Here is a 20773-nt window from a genome sequence, read left to right as displayed (position 1 = left end):
CCCAGGCTTGAATTTCGAAAGGTTCTATTTTTGTAATTCTGCGTAGAAATTAATTGAAAAACTCGAAGCAGAGCGAAGCTTGGATTAATGCTGAGATTTTTCTAACAGGAAATACGCAGCCATATCCGTCTTATCAGCTCCGCATATGCCATATACTAAATGAAAAAGCCTTAACCTAATCACGAGAGTTGTCGTGACAAACAACCAAGCATCGAATTGTTATAGAGGGACAATTTAGACTAGAATATACCTAGAATATATGTTTTTGAAACAAAAAAGAAATGTTGAGAAGGGCTTAAGTTTAATAATACATTTAAGGGATTGTTGCAGGTGTTTAAACAATATTTATAAACAGATTATTCATAGAAGATGAATTTGAAAACAAACAAAAAATAAGGGGAAATACTGGAAATAAATTATAAATAATAGAAATAGTTTGAGAAAAGTTTGTTCCAAAGTAAAATTCCTAATGAAAAATATATCTTAGCAGGTTATTCAAATATTTAAGTTGGTTATATTACCATATTCTGGCTCTTTAAACCCACAGCTCCTCCGAGACACAGTATACCCCAGCAGAAAAGTGCTTCAAAACGGAACCGAAATGGGAAATATAGGAATAGGAATCTTGGAGGAACAAGTAGCTCGGGTATTGGGTCAGCTTTTGTGATTCGGTTAGCTCATTTCCTCGTTTCAAGGCGGCAAAGTGCTAAATTCATAGCCACCATCCGGGCCTCTGTCCCTGGCCTGGGGCCCAGCAGCCACACACCACCACTCCTCCTCAGTCACTGGCACCCACACCATGACAGCTCCACAATGCCTTAGTGTGGGTGAGCCGAACGACGATCGGCTGGCCGAGCGACTGCCGAGCGCGGGGGCCACGAATGTGAATTTCTTGTGGGGCTCGTGTTTAGTAACACTTCGAACGCTTGACGATCTCCACATGTGGGGAGAGTGCTGTGCCCGACGATCGCAGCAGCAGCAAATCAGCGTTTTCTGTTAGTTTCCACTTTTAATAACGGTTTTCAAGCTAATTTTAAAATAATTAAAAAATTCTAAACAAAAGTATATGCAAATCAATTAACTTAATGCTTATTTCGTTCGCAGTTTCGTGTGTGTGTTGACAGAGAGAGAGAGAGGACGAGATAGAGAGAAACATAGAGCAACACAGTGAGATATATACAGTTCCTGTGCAGGACTAAAGGACCCAAACGAAAGATGTTACCCAGAGATCTACGGCATCTCTCGGGTCTGCTGGGCGCCGTTTATCTGCTGGCCGGCGTTGTGTCCTTTGCGGAAGGAGCAAAGGTAAGTCAAGGATTTCATTTAAATATAAAAATTACATTTAAAAAAAAATCATCTTACACATTGTTTGGGATTTTTAAAACAATTCTTTCTTAATACAATTTTTTTAATGTTTGGTAAAGTTATTTTCAAACTGTCAACTTAGAAAAATAATTCCAAGTGCTGCTCAAACTGTAAATATAAAAATCATAATTCAAATGACATTTCTATAACATTTAAAGAAATGTTTATACAACTAAGTTGGCTATCCAATGCTTCTCAAACTGTTTCTTCTCGATTTTGCCTTTAAGAGCAGGCGCCAAAAAAAATTCCTTTATCAATTACTATATAAACAACTAAAATTAGGTCAGCCGCCAAGCTCAGCTCTTAATCATCATCGACAGCAGCAATAGCAAGTGTTATTGTTATTCTTGAATAATATTGCACTCTTTCATTCAAAGCAGCTTCCGGCATAGTTGCAACTCTTTTGCCTCTCCCAAGGGAGATAATCGATTCTTTATTCCGTTCCGGGACTGGCGGGTTCATTGGAGTCCAGCGACGTTTCGGGGACGGATTATGTCATTCAATTTATTTTGGCAACTTATGCTTTTTTTGTTCTTCGAATAGGTGAAAGGTGATAGCCTTTCGTGATAACCGAAACTGTGATAACCCCGTAATCAAGAGGATTTCGTTTAGCTTTTCAAAGATTTGCCATTGAACGTTTCCGGTTGGCAATTAAAATTTTACTTTGATAATTATTTGATTAGCATTTAATTCTCATCATTCTTTTAAGGCAATTTTTGGCAAGGAAATCATTGCATTAAAGAGTTTCAGCTCAGGCAGGGTTTTTAAATGAGTTTTCAAGGAATTTATAGAGTTTTAAAATAGTATTTTAAAGGAATTTAAAATAGATTTTTATTACATTAGTTTACCAATTCAATTTATTAGTTCTAAGTTTGAAACATTTATAGTTATCGAATTTTTAAGTAATAGTTGAATGCACAAACTCTCAGGAACAGACTTTCCCTCTAGAAAAACTGCATTTAAATAAGGAAACTTTAGAAAAAAATCTAGAAAATAAATAGCACCCAGTTATTCAGACTTTTTAAAATAAAATTACTCAGCTTACATGAGCTTAACGTATTTTTAATAAATGAAAACCCTTTATTTGTAAGAACAACCTTTGCCTTTAAGAACGCCCTAAAAAGTATGCAACAGTTTTTGCTACACACAACTTTTAGCCAAACTGCAAACAAAAACCCCTTAGTAAACCTAATTATTTTATGTTAAAAGCATAAAACTACTCCAGTTTCTTGTTAACTAAATGCTGATGCTATTTTAGCTTGAATTTCATAAGCTAAGGATGATGATGATGGAGGAAAATGGAGCACATGCCAGCAATGGCGACAACGGCGGCGCCTACTTTTTGATGGCATTCGTCGAGCTTATCAGGCTCCGAGCCGCTGCTTCTGCTGCCCGCTGATCCTCCACACATTTAATTAGACCTATTTGCTATTGCTATTGCTATGTTGGCGGCATTGACGCCATATTGATAGCATGTTCCGCTGATTGCGACATGAATTCAACTAGATTTCAATTCAGAATTCAAATTCAGAAAATAGAACCGAACGCAAGTGTCGCCAGGGGCTATCTCGGCATGGCCTGACTTTTGGCTTTACCTACGGATCGGCGGCATATGGAGTGGATCGTCGAGTATGGTAGTGATTTCCACAATTTTCACAATTTCTCTGTGTCGCACACATTTTCGCTGCGATCTTCGCTCGTTTTTATCGCCACACTCACGTGTTTGGCATCATAAAACGGCAAAGCTCGTTTGACAACTTTGGTAATTCGACCCTTCAAGTCTTTTTCGCACTCGGTTACGTGGTCAATGCCAGGGCCCTGTATCCCCCAACTCCGATACCGAGTGAGAGCTCCCTCTTCTGGGGGGGGTTTTTGTTTTTTGTGGGTTAACCTGGAGATCTAAGCGCTGCTTGCTGGAAGATCCCCACAGAAACCACAAGGCTCTAAAAACTTGATTTGTTGTGAGCTACTGTTGTTTGGGATACTCTAACGTTAAACGGGAGAATAAGGTTTCTGATAGTTCAAATATAGAGTTTAAATTCTTATTTAAAAATGTAATATTACTATGCCAGAGTGCATAGTATACAGTTAATAAGAGGTAAAAGGGGATTTACATTTTTTAAATGCATTTATTTGTGATAAGCAAGTGACTCAAAGAAATTGCAAGCCATGCAAAATATTATATTATACAATGTATATAGCTTATTAATAATAGGAAGTAAATGAATGAAATGTTATCAACATTATTTCCTTTTGTGACATACTCACATAAAATCATTATTAAAAAGCATATAATATACAGTAAAGATTAGTAATTACTAATTACGTATTAACAATTCCTAGATCTATATTTTATTAGCTAAAAAATTCTATACATTTTATGGCTTAAAATAATTTTTAAAGAGTATTTAAAATTCGGTAGTTACCAAACAGTTAACTGATTTCAAACAGTGCCTGTAAAACCCCTCACGCAATGAGTTTTGCAAGCAGTGAGCTCAGTTTAATGATTTCCTTTTCCGTTCCCCCAAAACACACACTAAAGAGAGTGGGCTCCAACCATTTAAGAGCAGCTCCAAACGGAAGAGAGCCGAGTGCAAAACCAAAGAGTCTGTGAGATTCAGTTCTCGACTGCAGCTGAGACCACGGTCCCTGGTCCATTCTATGAATGAATTTTGATAAATGGTCTTTATCAGCAGCAACAGCAGTATTCGTTCGCCCTCACCCCAAATGTGCATATATCCCCCTCCTCCCCTGCACTTGCTCCCTGGCTGGCTATATATGGAAATGCCGTTATTGTCTGTGGAGCAGCAAGTGTGCAAGTGTGTGCATGTTCGATGCCGACAATTAGCAGCTCAAGTGATCGGTGAAGGGTTCTCTTAGAGAGAAAGAGCGGGGGGTGATTGGGGGGGGGGAGAGTGTGTGGGGGCTGGGGTGGCGGCAATCTTTTGACGTTCTGCCACATTTCAAATTGGAATTAAAACTCGCTCTCTGTTGTTTGTTGTTGTTGCTTCTGCTTAGAAACTTTCCTTCTACACTGGGAAAAATATTACATTTGGGTTTAAATAAATAATAATTAATAATTAAAAGTGAGCGGGTAAAAGGAATAATCATAAAAAATAATTGTACTAATTTTGACGACATAATAAAGTTTAAAAATCTCATAGCTAAGCTAATAAAGCTTTAATTTTAATTCGGAAAACGTTCCTATGTGAGTTTTTAATAGATTAATAAATCTGCATACTAAATTTAACATTTTAGGAAATTCAATTTTTTGTAAATTTTTGAAAAATTTTCATGTTGTAACCCCTTATCTTTTTCTGCAAAAATCGAACAAATTTTCAAAATAGATAGATGTATTCAGCTGTTGATGCTGATCAAGAATATATATGATTTATGGGGTGACTGAAATGATTCCTTTACCTGTTACAAGCTTCTGATTAAAATTTCTTATTGATTTTCTGCTATATTACCTCTAAAAACATTTTAATTATCCCAAGAAGAACATATTTATAATTCAGTAATTTCAGTAATAAATTATCTTCAGAAAGACCTCCTAATAATTTTTCCCAGTGCATTCCCCTTGTGTTCCTCAGTTTTCTGTTTATGTGCTGCGATCCTGAGACTGATCTGAACTGACCCGAGCCCGCTGGCATAAATCACTGACCATTCGGCGGGGCCAGACAGAGCGGGGCCAACTTCTGGGGGGACTCAGTACTCACAGTGTCCAAAGTATCCAAAGTATCCACAGATATTAGCGGGGATTCGAATGGATGGACCGCCCAGGAACAACAAGAATGGCCAGCACTCGGGGCACAACAATGATCATCATCTCATTGTTGAATGGGGCACTCCTCTTTGGGGGAAGTTTATTTGCGTGCTTGAGTAGAATTGTTTGGCGAGTTGCATTTCAATTTGACTCAATTATTTATTTATCTGCAACTGAATGCGGAAATTATGCGAAGACCGTCTCTCTCTCTCTCTCTCTCTCTCTCTCTGTGTGTGTGTCTTGAGATACGGACAACATGTCGTATGAGTGATATGGTCGAGGGGCCACTTAGTAGTGCAGCCTCTGTAATGAATTTTGTAAATTGAAACGATTATTTATGAGGCAGAGATGCTGCCAAAGGAACACATGAAATTGGGTTATCAGTCATCTGTCTCATAACTACAGCTCGTTGTTCTCCTTTTTCGTTGTTTCTTTTTTATATTTTGCCCTGTTATCAGCTTCGGCTTGGCTTTTGGAATTGATATTCATATTCATTAGAGCTGTGCTGCCTGTACATACTATATATTTAGACACTATATATAATATATATACTGAGATTTCAAACGGCAAACGTCTAGCGTCACAGCTAAAAATAAACTGGCTTAAATTTGCCAGAGTCCAGGTCCCAGGCCGAACAAGACTTTTGCACAATTTCGAGTCTTGATTGCCTAAATTATTTAGCGAAATATTTCAGAAAGTCAATCAATGGGTTAATGATTAGAAAGCGATCTATAACAGGACAGTGTTTTGATTGAAAAGCGATCTATAATTGGACCGTATTTGATTGGAAAGTGGTCTATAACTGGACAAGGTCTGATTTCTTGTTGATTTGGAGGCTGAACTTTTAGAGTTTTGATTTTCTTGGTTCAAGAGTTGCAAATTTTAGAATATAAATAAATCGGTTTTCTTTTAATGATACATTATAGTTAAAGAATGTTTTTGATGTAGTTTTTATACCCCTATACATTATAATTGTAATCAGAAGCTTGTAACAGTTGAATTAGTCATTTCCGAACCCATAAATCATATATATTCTTGATCAGCATCAAAAGCTGAACCGATGTCACTATGTCCGGTTGAAAAATTTTTTTGAAATTTTTTTTAGATTTTTGCAAAAAAAGATAAGGGGTTACATCATTAAAATTGTCAAAAATCGACAAAATTAGTTATGTTTTAACATATTAAGCTGAGTATGCAGTTTTATTGCCATAATAAAAACTAGCATAGGAAAGGTTTCCGAATTGAAATTAAGGAATTTTTGACTTAGTTATGACTTTTTTAAAATTTGATTAAAGACGAAATTTTCACATGAAGTATAGATAAATTTCGACCCAAAAATGGTATTCTAAGTTTAGTCAGAAGCTTGTAAAACTGTGAAGGAGTCATTTCCGACCCCATAAATCATATATATTCTTGATCAGCATCATCAGCTGAATCGATCCATCTTTCTCCGGTTGAAAATAAAATTTTAAAAATTTTCTCGATTTTTGCAAAAAAAGATAAGGGGTTACATCATTAAAATTGTCAAAAATTGACAAAAAATTCAATTTCCTAAAATTTTAAACCGAGTATGCAGATTTGTTAACCTATCAAAAACTAACATAGGAATGATTTCCGAATTGAAATTAAGGAATTTTTGACTTAGTTATGACTTTTTTAAAATTTGATTAAAGGCGAAATTAAAGCTTTTTTGGCTTAGTTATGAGATTTTTAAAATTTACTTTATCAAAATCTGCAGGATCAATACAGAGCATATATTTATTGAATGTTTCAGAGTAGGTCTCTGCTAAAACACTTATAATATAGTAAAATAAATAATATAATAATGAATAAATATTTAAAGGAACCACTGTCTTTGCAAAAACCCTTTCCCCAGCAACAATTTCCCGAGCAGGTGTTCGCTGTGATTGAATCAGAATTCAATCATTTGGCGCTTCCTTATCGCCAATTTATTGGCACAAAACGAAAGCCCGAAGCTATGACAGCTCGCTGTCCATCAATTTCAATGTTAATTTGAGTGCAGGGCAATTAGTTATCATCTGTCAGGCTGGTGTCCAAACAATTATGACCAACGATGCCGTAACCGTGCACTTAACTGGCCCAACTGCGATTATTTTTGCTCATTTATGACTCCCGGGCGAGTGCGTGGGTGTTCCCAGTTCCCAGTTCCCAGTTCCCAGTTCTCACTTCCATGATCGCCATGTGTGCCAGTGCAGATTTCTGCATCATATGTACTCTATATAAATGCGATGTCAAGCCGTTGAAAATGATGTCATGCTGCAAGTGCGCCGCCTCCATCGTCACCAGATGTGCATCCATTATGCTCCTCCGCGCATTGCTTTTTCATGTCAATCACACGCTGCTCATATGTTGCCCCATATACGATTTTATACTGCTACCCTGTAGATCTCGGCATGAATCTGGAGCGGTTGTAATCGCAATTGGGTTTGCGCCTGGTCTCTCTCTCAATGAAATACTTTTATGCGAGACACTAAAAAAATTATGATGTTTGAAGTCCATTGTTGGAGCCATATGCATTCGCATTCCTTATGCGAATTGGACTGCAGATCTATATTATTTATGGGCGAATTTTTTCAATAATAATTTTAGGTATATTTGTGTGTATTTTGGAATATTTTATGAATGAGAAATTTAGGTTTATTGGGAGCTCTATTGATTGCTTTAAGACTTTAGTGTTGTACTAACTTAATTACTTGCTTTTTGGTTTGAATTCAATGATCAAATACATAAATAAATTAAAATGTATTAAATACGCCCTTATTTATACATTTATTTATTTATTATTGAAGTATTTTCTAAGCTTATCATTAGATTAAATAATATTTCTCCTGTTTTTACGCATCATTTTGAGTTCTACTACTTTGGTTTTTCTTAATTCTTGCCTGCATTGTTGCATGTCGTTTTCAAAACGTTTATGATGCATATTTTACAACTGATTTGTTGTTCTTATTGTGAAAATTCCCACTCCATTCCATGAAAATGAAAATGTTGTTGATTGATGGCGCGTGTTGTCGGACATGGCAGCCTTTACTATTGTCGAATTGGGTCAATTGTGACGCACAAAAGGATCCTCGATAATTGGTAAATACATTTGGAGAAATCATTGTAATAGAACCTAAAAAAAATAAATATTAAATATTGATTATAGAAACCTGTAAAACCCTTAAAGCAAGTCCTTGTTAGAATATTTTTATTATTTAAACACTTGTGACCGTTTTTGTTAAGAAGTTCTAAGCCCATGGTAAAAAGGAATTTCCCTTTTTTAAAACTTTGTCACTTGACAACAAAGAACACACATTGATGGTGTTGCTTCTGCAACAGATAACCCCTTTGTCCATCGCCTGGATTTCAACATGAAAGAAACATATTAAAATATACACAATACATGTGCATATGTTTTTGTATATAAAATATAATTTAATGACAAATTGAAATGTATTAATTAATTTTCTGCTTGCGTTCTCGGGAGTTAAGAAGCTGTCGCAGCTTATCAGCTGTGATTTATACACTCACTATATATAAGATGACATTCTTATAATAATTATTATTATTCTGTGTTATTTTTTGTTGTATGCCACATCCGGGCAGAGGCAGACCAGGCCACCAACTTTGAGATACAGATTACCAGGGGCGTATGTCTCCTACACAAACAAGGGGTAGATGCGGAAATCATTTCTAGGAGGGGTTTAAGTCATAGTTTTGAAAGGATTTTGAGTAGTTTTTAAAGGTTAAGGCTAAGGTTTGAAGGTTAATTTGTTTATTTTACAAAAGTTAATTAGAGTTCATATATTTTTTGGAATTTTAGAAACTCTTTTTTTAACATTTTAGTGTTTTTTGAGCTTTGACCCTAGTTAATCCATTATTTATTTCTAATAAAAAATATTTAAAATAGTTTTCCTTCCTTTTTTTCATAATTAATCATATATATAGCTTTTTCTGTTAGGTAAAGGTATATTAGAGGTATAGTAACCCTAAAAGTAACCCCCTTTTAAGGCTCCATGCCTGCCTTTCTCTCACTCCTTGATTTCTTCCAAGACTTTTCGCTGTGCTTTGCATTCCCTGAATAACCGCAAAAGTCCGTCTAAAGTTGAAGTTATAAAATAAAAAAAGGTATCGCTTACAGTTCAGCGGAAAGGCATAAACTTAGCACCCCAAAAAGACTGACATTAGATACTGGGGAGACCTTCAGAATTGTATCTCAGAACGTGTCGGGCCAATGGACTTGCCTTTTTCGACCGAGAAATACCAGAATTAGCACTTAAGGGTAGAAGAATTCTCAGCACGATTGGCGTGGGCTGGGTGTGCCCAATTGTCGCGCCAGATATATATGCCAGATATCTGTACATATATATCCTATATGAACAGGCTTAGCTTTGACCTTAAACTATGTGCAAGTTGCACGCTGCACGAGCCAGCGGGAACTGGGACAATTGGCTTAAACATGTGTAAATGCGCTTAAGTGCGATCAACACTGACACACATCGGATCTGAGCGCCGCATATAGATGATATGTATCAGATATGTCTGTGTATATAATGTTTTCCGACACGATCAGACTTTTACAGTGGTGCAACAGGTGGAACTTATTAAAAGGAAGCAGGCAGGCTTCTTCCTTGAAACAAGGATATGCAAGGAGGCAAGTTAGCAGGCTCCTTTTCTTTAACAAGGACAAAATAGATTTTACTTCAGAAATAAACCTATTTATAGAAGATTTTGCCAGAATTTAAGACCTAACTTATAAGGATAGATTCACATATAAGTTTATTTATCTTCCAAAAGAAGGAAACCATAAATATGGTATTGAAACTTGAATATTATTCACAATATTATCTTAAAAATTATGCAAAAGTAATGAAAAACATACATAAAATCAAGTCAAATGAACATTAAATATAAAGGAATAGGAAATGTATTTAATTCTGATATATACTTGTACTTTTGGCCACATTTACATGCCTTAATCTAACCTTTCGGTTAAATACCCAAGCCTTTAGGATGTAACTTAACTTTTAAATTAAATTCTGTAACAGATGTTCTTTATAAATAATTCCAATTGCTTTATAAGCTGATTAACAAGGCCAATACAAATATTATTTAACATTTAAGAGACTTTATCCTATACCAATTAATGCTTTAAAAAAGCAAAGAACCAGAGATATCCTACACCTGCAAATACTTAGTTACCGCAGACACGCGTGCCCCATTCAGGAATTTTAAACCGAATTTTTTCATGAATATTCCCAGAGTCACTGCCTCCTTTGCTGACTTGGCTGTAATTCCTTTTTTTATTATTATTTCTTTAATTTTTTGTTTGTCTGTGAAAGCAAGACACGGTGCCAGTGGCAATCAAAAACACAGTGCACAGTTCAGCTCACCCTTTTCCCACTCGACGACGCCACTTAGTGTGGTGCGTTGTCTGGCCGTCCCCAAAAAAACAAGAAAAAAAACAAAAGAAATAAAAATAAAATAAAATAAAAGTGCTGGATGGATCGGGGTATATATGTACCATATATATATGCATATATGCATTCGGCACAGAGACACAGTGGCCCAGTGTCAAGTTCAAGGAAATTGCAGTGCTGTCACTTTTCAAACTGTTACCGCAACAATTTCCACTCGCTGGCTGCTTATATAGTTTAAATAAATATATATTTATATATATATCTTGTTATCTGAGCAGAATTCCTTAGGTTTCACTTTGTTTCAATTGATTGAATGAAATTCGATGGTATTTTTGGGGGTTTCTGTTGCAGACTTTTCGATTGAAGGAATGTGTGAAACAAAAGACTTGAATAAGACCAAGAACTGATCGAAGTTTAGCATTGAAATTATTTCATTAAAAAGTAAAGCTATTATATTTGATTAACACTGAAAGAAATTTACATGAGAAGGTATATTAAAAGCTAAAAATCTTCAAGTTTGAAGTGGAAATTTAAATTTAAACAAAGCCTCAAGTCTGATTGAAGCCAATGGAAGCTGCTTCTGTGAGCTAAAATCTTAGGTAAATAAATAATAATAAATATAAATATTAAGTTGGTATATAAGAGAGCTAAAATTTCAATCAAATACTTATTTCTCTCTGTGCAGCTACTCAATATATCCCTAATTTTTCACACAGTTGGCTTTCTCATTTTCCAGAAATCGAGTGCAATTGTTTTTTTGAATGCACACCTGCACACACCCCCGTATTTTTTAGTGGGGGGTATTGGGTCGAATGAATTGGATTTTATTTTTGTATCTGCATTTTCTCGGATTTTTCACTTGTTCTTGTTCGAGAAAAAAGAAGAACAAGAGCAGCTACAGCATCATCTTTCGGTTCACCGCAATGCAAAGAAGTCTTGTTTTTTCTTTTTTAGCTTTTTGTAGTTTTCAGTTTTTTGCTTTCCATGTTGTTTACTTTTCACGTTCTCGTTTCGGGTTTTTTTGGATGTGGATATTTGGTTAACAGATGGTTTGATCTCCTTGAGGGCAGTCCAGTTCTGGGAACTCATATTCAGCGGGATAGGATGCTATCTTACAGGGCTTTGAACTCACCTCCAAATCAATATTCCCTAACTCTCTCTATCTCTAGGTGTCTTTTGAAAATCCAAAAACTAAAAACTTGGCCAAACATTTGACACCAATTCTTTTCCACAATTAAACACACACATAATTTCCATATTATATATAAAAAAAAAGAATCTGGAAAAAAAGAAAAGCAAAGATTCTCGGGACACATGCGTGCAACATGTGTGCAGTTTTTTTTTGTTATTTAAAAAATTTTTAGTAGGAAACTGTCTCAGCGCATTGAAAATTCGGTAATAAATTTTTGTGAACTTTTAACCAAGATGAAATTATGTCAATTCTATTAATAAGAAAATACGAAAACCTAACTAAGGATGTTTACGTGCTGACATCAATGGGGGAAACCTCAAGAAATGTGCCAATAAATACATGCGTGTTCCGAGGTGTTCTGGATGGATTTCAAAGCTCTTTCATTACTTGAAATATACCAGATAATCGCACTTTTTTTACCAAATTGCATTATTTGTTTACAAAAATAATAGTGCACATTTAATGGGGTTAAAAATGCGCTAAATGCGGCTCACTTTTCCACCCACCTCCCAAAGATTTTCTGCTGCATTTTCCAGCCTCAGAGAAGCATGCTTTATGCTTTCGCACAATTGACTAAGCAAAAGCAAAAGCAGAAAAAAAGCAGAAAAGCAAAAGGCAAACGGACTCGCAGACGAGTTTAGAAGATTATCTCATTGCAAACGGAAGCCGAGCAATTAAAGCCGCTGCAACTTGCACCAACTCGCACTCGTTGCACTTGCCGCTGTATAATTATAATTATTATTGTTGTTGTTGTTGATTTTCCGACTAAGGCGAGATTTTCATTTGCCTGTTGTTATGGCAAAGCATTTCACGAAATCGCCGAGCATAGAAAACTGCCAGTCGAAGGTCAATAGGTTTATGCCAGCGTCAAGTTTGTGATTTAGTTGGGAAAAGTTGAAACGTATTCAAGCTTAAATAAATAAATAATTAATGCAAGCCAAATAATGCCAAATTAAAATGTTAATAAAAATTTAGCAATCTTAAAATTTAAGCTTAAATCAAAGCTCATTTATGTCCGCTCTATAAACCTAAGGCTTTATTTTCATTACTCATTTCCGATCCCATAAATCATATATATTCTTGATTACATCGTTAAAATTGTCAAAAATCGACAAAAATTTTGATTTTTTAACATTTTAAATTGAGTATGCAGTTTTGTTGTCATAATAAAAACTAGCATAGGAAAGGTTTCCGATTTGAAATTACTGTACTTGTGGCTTAGTTATGACTTTTTTAAAATTTTATTTAAAGACATAATTGTCATATAAAAATTACGATTAATATTAATTCAAAGAAAACAAATATTTTAAGCTTAGTTATGATTGATTTCCGATTTGATGTTATAATTCAATGGCAAACTGCAAGACCTTCCTTTTTTGCTATAATTAAGTAAACTTAAAGCATCACAACAAGAAGATAAACTAATTAAATATTATAATTTGTACTTGAATTTTAAAGGATATATAGTTTTTTATATATATACTAATATCCCAAGAAAATATACACAAATATACAAAATATGTACAAACATATTCAGCATTTAATAAAGTGCGTATAAAATGGTATTGCATAACAAATTTCAATCGAATTGAAACGAATTCCTGCTGACATCTTCGATTAACCAAATGAAAGCTCCCAATCAGGGGCAATCAAGACCAGTTCACAGTTCTCTAGATTCCCTATTCCCGATTCCCGATTTGAATAACTAATAAGTGGACACTCTTTTCTGTTCTGTTAGGTCTGCAACACCACGCTATGCGACTGCAAAGGAATCAAGGGACGCATCGGTGCCATCGGTCCACCCGGAGTTCCCGGCTTGGAGGGGCCTGCTGGCGATGTGGGACCAATTGGACCGGCTGGCTATCTGGGCGAGAAGGGAGATGTCGGCGAGTACGGTGAAGTTGGCGAAAAAGGACATCGAGTAGGTCTTCCTAAGCCCTTTGAAGGTGTCTCTGAACTAACAAATAATGTGTTTGCAGGGTGATGTTGGATTTGTTGGTGAACCCGGATATCCTGGCCCCAGGGTAGGTGACCATGAAGAAGGGACCAAAGATAGAGCCTTAATTATCACATCTCTTACCCCCAAATTAGGGTTTCCCCGGCGAGGATGGCACACCGGGACCCCGTGGCATCGATGGTTGTGACGGCAAGCCCGGTATATCCGGCCCCGCTGGAGCTCCTGGCGAGAACGGAGTTCGCGGTCCGCCGGGCAAGCCTGGTCCCCAGGGTCCACCCGGTGACGCCGGCGAGGGCGGCATCAACTCAAAGGGCACCAAGGGCAGTCGCGGTGACCGCGGTCCTGGAGGCTATGACGGACCGCCCGGCTTTGAGGGTGATCGAGGACAGAAAGGTGACACTGGATTCGCTGGCTTGACCGGCGCCAAGGGAGACCCGGGTCCACAGGGACAACCCGGTGATATTGGCGAACCGATGGAAACACCGTACCGCCTGCAGGGAACGCCTGGAGAGAAGGGCGACCCGGGCGAGAGCGAGCCTGGAGCACTCACCGTTGACATCTCCTTAAAGGGCTACCGTGGCGAAGTGGGTCCACGGGGAGACATTGGACCGGCCGGCCCACGTGGTGAGCAGGGTCCATTCGGACGTGACGGTCTTCCGGGCTCCAGAGGTGATGTCGGCGGACCCGGTGAGCGAGGCAAGCCTGGAAAGGACGGTGAGCCGGGAGTACCTGGAGACAAGGGTGTCAAGGGAGCGCCAGGTTACAATGGCATTGACGGATTGGACGGCAGCCCGGGACAGCGAGGTGAGGATGGATTCGATGGCATGCCCGGTGTCCAAGGTCGTCCGGGCCCCAAGGGTCTATACGATCCCACGATGAGCAAGTCTCTGCCGGGCCCCGTTGGACCGCAGGGAGACATTGGACCCGAGGGCCATCGCGGTCCGCCCGGTGTGCCCGGCAAGCCAGGACGTCGCGGTCCAACTGGCCTCCATGGCCAGCCCGGTGATCAGGGATTCAGCGGCAAACGTGGTCCACCCGGACGCAGTGAGCGCGGCGAAGCCGGTGACTATGGACTGATTGGTGCGCCTGGACCCCAGGGACCGCCCGGGGAGGCTGGTCCACCCGGACGCTATGGACTGCGTGGTGATCCCGGCTACAATATGATCGGACCCAAGGGAGAGGCTGGCCTGAACGGATTGCCCGGCAAGGATGGCTATCGCGGCGAACGCGGAGAGGTCGGTCTGCCCGGAGACAAGGGTCTGCCCGGTGAGGGTTACAACATTGTGGGCCCACCCGGTTCACAGGGACCGCCTGGACTACGTGGCTATCCCGGTGACGATGGCATGCCCGGCTTCCGAGGACTGCACGGAGACAAGGGATTGCGCGGCGACGACTGCGGCATCTGTCATGCTGGACCCCGTGGACCACGAGGACAGGAAGGTGACACCGGCTATCCTGGCGCCCATGGCAATCGTGGTTTGATCGGATTAACCGGAGCTCGTGGTCCTCAGGGCATGCAAGGAAAACCCGGCAAGACTGGCTTCAAGGGTATCCGCGGATCTCCTGGTATTCCCGGCGAGACGGGAGTCCCCGGCAGAAAGGGTGTCGCTGGAAAGGTCATTGTTATTGGCAGCCTGGGAGCAGCGGAAAAGGGCGACGATGGAGAGCCCGGACGTCGTGGATTACAAGGTTTCGATGGTCTGAAGGGAGCCGCTGGAGCCCATGGAGCCCAGGGTGCACGCGGTGAGCCGGGCTTGCGCGGTGACTACGGTGACACTGGTCGTCCTGGAGTCGACGGACGCCCAGGTCGTCCCGGACGTAATGGCAGTCCCGGACAGAACCCAACCACGCCCAAGGTGTACCTGATTGGCGAACCCGGTTACAATGGACTCAAGGGTGAGCGCGGTGACGACGGCGACATGGGATTGAAGGGAGAAAAGGGTAACATGCATCCCGGCGAGGTGATCACCAACAGAGGCGACGAGGGTGACAAAGGCTTCCAGGGTGAGCCTGGATCACGAGGACCAAAGGGTGAACAAGGCATTCCTGGCATTCCTGGCGATATCGGTGAGGAGGGACCGGCTGGCGAGACAATCCAGGGACCCGAGGGTCTCAAGGGTTATCCGGGCATTACCGGAGACTATGGACTGCACGGTGCCCCCGGCCTACCCGGCCTGGACGGCGAGCCCGGTGTCGATGGCTTTGTCGGATTGAAGGGACTTCGCGGTGAACCTGGACAATCGGTGATTCCCGGTGATATTGGAGTGCCCGGACGGCCCGGTATCAAGGGATTCTACGGTGATGCTGGCGAAACTGGACAATATGGACCACCTGGCCGTACGGGAGAGAAGGGAGCCAAGGGCGAGATGGGACCGTATGGAGCCATCGGATTGACAGGATTGCCCGGCAACAAGGGTCAGCGCGGTGACTATGTGATAGGACCACCAGGACCCCAGGGTCAGCCCGGACGCAATGGACGCCTTGCTCCGCACGGCCTTAAGGGCCAGAAGGGAGAGGTGGGCTGGCAGGGACAGAATGGCCAGAATGGCGTCAAGGGAAGCATCGGCTATACCGGAGCTCGTGGTGCTCTCGGCAATCCTGGCCCCCAGGGCTTCCCCGGCAGTCCCGGTATTGGAGGCCTTCCCGGCATGATCGGTGACATGGGTGATCGTGGTGATATTGGTGCAGATGGACGACCCGGCGACATCGGTCCTCGTGGCGCAGTCGGTGAATTTGGACTTAAGGGTGAGTAGCGTACTCTGTTATCCTTAATAATAGCTAATCCCTATCTCTACTGTCAGGAATTGCTGGTGACGTTGGACCGTACGGCTATCCTGGTGCCAATGGCCTGCCCGGACGCAAGGGCGAGCAGGGAGACCGTGGTTTCCCCGGTCGGACTGGCATCAAGGGTTCGGCCGCTTTCAGTGGCATCAAGGGTGACGATGGTGAGCCCGGCTGGACGGGACCGCCCGGCTATACTGGTGCTCCCGGTCCCAAGGGACAGCGTGGTCCTACCGGTGATTCGCCAATTGCCTTTGATGGCCCCATCGGACGGAAGGGAGAGCCCGGCAATCCTGGAATCAATGGAATCCCCGGACGTTATGGCCTGAAGGGACAACGTGGTGAACGCGGTCTCACCGGACAAGCGGGTGAGCCCGGTGCCCCCGGTGCCCAGGGATTGGATGGCTATCGTGGACGAAACGGAGCTCCTGGTCTCAAGGGCGCCATCGGAGAGGTCGGCCCCAGTGGACCCGATGGCCTGCAGGGCCCGAAGGGTGACGAAGGCTACCCCGGCCTGATGGGAATGAACGGTGACCAGGGACCACAGGGCCCCGTCGGCGAACAAGGCTTGAAGGGTATTCAGGGAGACGAAGGTGAAATCGGTTATCCTGGACGCGTGGAGAATCTGGGAGATCGGTACCTGTACCGCGGCTTCCCCGGTGACCAAGGCATCGTTGGTGAACGCGGCGAGAAGGGTGAAATGGGCCAGATTGGCTTCATCGGACTACCGGGTGCCAAGGGTGAGCGCGGTGACATTGGCTTTGCCGGCCAACCCGGCTACGATGGCATTCCCGGAGCCAAGGGCTCCCAGGGTGACATTGGACCGCGAGGTCTTCCCGGCCTGACCCAAGCAGCAGAGCGTGGAGCAGATGGTGACGCCGGCTACGATGGACGCCAGGGTCGACCAGGACGCAGGGGTCAGAAGGGAGCTCCCGGCGAGCAGGGAGAGTACGGAGCCAATGGCATAATCGGACACCGTGGACCCGAGATTCAGGGCCGACCTGGAGATCAGGGTGATGTCGGCTATCCAGGAGCACCAGGACGCAACGGATTGCACGGCTTGGCCGGACCAAAGGGAGAGCATGGCGACCAGGGTCGCCAGGGAGAGCAGGGAGAGGCTGGCTTCGCTATCTGGGGCATGCAGGGCGACATTGGTGATGTCGGCTTCCAGGGCGCTCCCGGCAGAGATGGCGCCAAGGGTGAACAGGGCTACCCCGGTCGTCCTGGCCATTTTGGACGAGTGGGTGCCCCGGGACCAAGGGGACCCACTGGTGACGCCGGCTGGAGCGGCATTGACGGCATGGACGGATTGTACGGCGAGAAGGGACAACCGGGAGAGTCATACTCCTACTCTATGGCCCGACCAGGAGACCGCGGTGAGCCCGGCCTCGATGGCTTCAAGGGTCAGCAGGGTGATGCCGGATTACCAGGATTCGAGGGACTCGTTGGCCTGCGCGGTGCCACCGGCTATCGCGGTGACCAGGGTGAGGTTGGCTATTCCGGTGCGGATGGTCCTCAAGGACCACGCGGTGACATTGGTCCGATCGGTCTGACGGGTAGACCTGGTCTTCGTGGTCTGCCCGGACCCGAGGGTGACCCAGCACCGGCACCGCCACCACCCAAGAGCCGCGGCTTCATCTTCGTCCGCCACTCGCAGTCCGTGCAGGTTCCCACCTGTCCCGCCAACACGAATATGCTGTGGGAGGGCTACTCCCTGTCCGGCAACGTGGCCTCCGCCCGCACGGCTGGCCAGGATCTGGGACAGGCCGGCTCCTGCCTGATGCGATTCACCACCATGCCGTACATGATGTGCGATCTGAACAATGTCTGCAACTATGCCCAGAACAATGACGACAGTCTCTGGCTGTCCACTGACGAGCCCATGCCCATGACCATGACGCCCATCCAGTCCAGGGATCTCATGAAGTACATCTCGCGGTAAGTGATATTTTTGAAATTGAATTCAAAAGGGTTTAATTATTCTTTGTGGCTTCTAGTTGCGTGGTGTGCGAGACCTCGACCAGAGTGATTGCCCTGCACTCGCAATCCATGTCCATTCCAAACTGTCCCGGCGGCTGGGAGGAGATGTGGACCGGCTTCAGTTACTACATGGTATGGAGGATACTTTAGAAGGAGTTGGAGATTCCCTATTAATCAATTTGTAATTCAATTTAGACCACCTTGGACAACACAGGCGGCGTTGGACAGAACCTTGTCTCGCCTGGCTCCTGTCTGGAGCAGTTCCGTGGCCAGCCGGTGATCGAGTGCCATGGCCATGGACGCTGCAACTACTACGATGCCTTGGCCTCATTCTGGCTTTCCGTTATCGAGGAGCAGGAGATGTGGTCCCAGCCGCGCCAGCAGACGCTCAAGACCGATCCGACCAGCAAGATTAGCAGGTGGGTTTTGCCCTGAGCTCTGCTCTTCAAAGAGCTTTAAACATTACCTATAATATCTTTTCAGATGCACAGTTTGCCGTCGTCGTGGTGATGCCTTTGTGGCCCGCACCCTGTCCACCGCATCCTCGTCTTGGTCCTCGGGTTCGAGCTCCGGCTCAGACTCTAGGAGTCCATCGGGCGGCGGTTCGAGATGGTCTTCGGGCTCTGGTTCAGGATCTGATTCTGGCTCCGGCAGGTCATCTTGGTCATCGGGTTCCAGTGGAGGACAACCAGGATCCGGCTCTAGCTGGAATTCGGGCTCCAGCCAGGGGCAACCAGGTTCCGGCTCTAGCTGGAACTCTGGCTCTAGCCAGGGACAACCAGGATCCAGCTACAGCTGGCCCGCAGGACCCGATGCAGCCCGTGGCGGTTCCAGCTGGTCCTCGGGATCCAGTGCTATTCCCAGAACAAACGCTGGCTGGAATACGGCCAACTCAAGGAGTAACCCCGGTTGGCAATCCAATGCTGGCGGCTCCAATCCCGCCGGCTGGTCATCGAGCTCCAGCTGGAGCTCCGAGCCGCGCAGCACCGGCGCCGGTGGATACCAACGGACCAATGAAGCTCAAGCTCCCCGGCAGCCGTACTCCCCGGCTCCATCCAACTACTTGAACGGAAGGTATCAGCAGCGCCGCCCGAGCAACCAGCCGCAGAGCTACAGCGAGTACGCACGCGATCCTCGCCAGTACCGTCGGCGCACGCGCGAGGACACCACCGCACCCTAGACTCCCCACTAAGTAGCAGTTAAATCTTTGTCTTAAGTATATTGCTATCCTATCGCGATAACGATAACGATCCAAAAAACCAAAACCAAACACTGAACAGTGCCATTTTCTGTGTAGAAGTAATCTAATTACGTGGCCGCCAAACGCCACACACTAATAACACACCCAAACCAAGTGCCAAGTGCCAAGAAGAAGAAAGGATTCAGTTCATAAATGGGGGCGAGAGGAGTATCCGTATCCACACTGCCTGCACACAGCTCCAATTGTTGGGATTTAATTGTAAATGTAACAACACAAAACCAAAAACCAAACCCAGTTTTTTGATAAATAAAATTTAAACAACATAAAACCAATGCACACAAAATAAACTTTAAATGCAATAGAGGGAAAGGTGTTAATTATTCAATTTAAATATTTCTCCACTTCGCTCACTCTCCCGCTCTGTCCCTCTCTATATAGCCAGCTCTTTCGGAATAGCAATCACTCTCTGTGTATCTGTTTCTCTTAATTGCTCTATGCTACTCTCTACTCTACTCTCTAGAGCTAACTCTTTCCCCCTGGCTCTCTCGCTCTCAGATTCTCTGTTCTCTTTCCTCGGGGACTATAAATAGAGGTACACACCTCGCGCGCGAATCAGTCTGTTCGTGGCGAGCCCGCTGTTAACATCTGTGGTGAAAGTGATAATGATAGTGATAATGATGCTGATCATTAGTGATAATGAAAGTGATTACTCTTCGGTACCATGGTATACATATGGATAACCGGAAGCAGCTCACTTCGATGGAAAGCCTAATTGATGTCATCTTAGTGAAGGAAGTAATTAAACAATGATGAAACCGGTAAGTCTTAATCATGATTATTATATCATATTAATATATCAATGCCTTGTATCAGGCCTAGTTCTGGAAACATTGTTTTATTTTCAAATGAATTCCTTAATTGTAATCTAAAATTTAACATCAATTTGTATACTCAAAGTTAACACCCTAACTTAATTATTAATTACAAAACTGATCCCGACTTTTGCACCAACTTTTGCTACATTATTATACCCTTGCAGGGCATTATAATTTTAGTCAGATTCGTGCAATGCTCTGACCCCAGAAATCATTTACCATATACATATTCT

At 43.1% G+C, this 20773-nt stretch overlaps 1 protein-coding gene across 1 annotated transcript; it reads left to right on the top strand.

The window, feature by feature from the left end:
• The first annotated feature begins 904 nt into the window (after nucleotides 1–904).
• On the top strand, nucleotides 905–19997 carry vkg (Collagen alpha-1(IV) chain viking). The gene is made up of 9 exons (XM_020950389.2): nucleotides 905–995; nucleotides 1105–1305; nucleotides 13485–13667; nucleotides 13726–13770; nucleotides 13838–16448; nucleotides 16505–18422; nucleotides 18482–18596; nucleotides 18660–18883; nucleotides 18948–19997. The coding sequence occupies exons 2-9, from the start codon at nucleotides 1216–1218 to the stop codon at nucleotides 19642–19644; spliced, it is 5883 nt and encodes a 1960-aa protein (XP_020806048.2). The 5' UTR covers nucleotides 905–995; nucleotides 1105–1215; the 3' UTR covers nucleotides 19645–19997.
• Nucleotides 19998–20773: the final 776 nt, after the last annotated feature.

Source organism: Drosophila serrata, unplaced genomic scaffold (genome assembly GCF_035046125.1).
Source record: "Drosophila serrata isolate PLE 108 unplaced genomic scaffold, ASM3504612v1 contig_240, whole genome shotgun sequence".
NCBI lineage: Eukaryota > Metazoa > Arthropoda > Insecta > Diptera > Drosophilidae > Drosophila > Drosophila serrata.
Note: the sequence above shows the minus strand (reverse complement) of the source record. Positions and strands in the feature narration are given on the sequence as shown.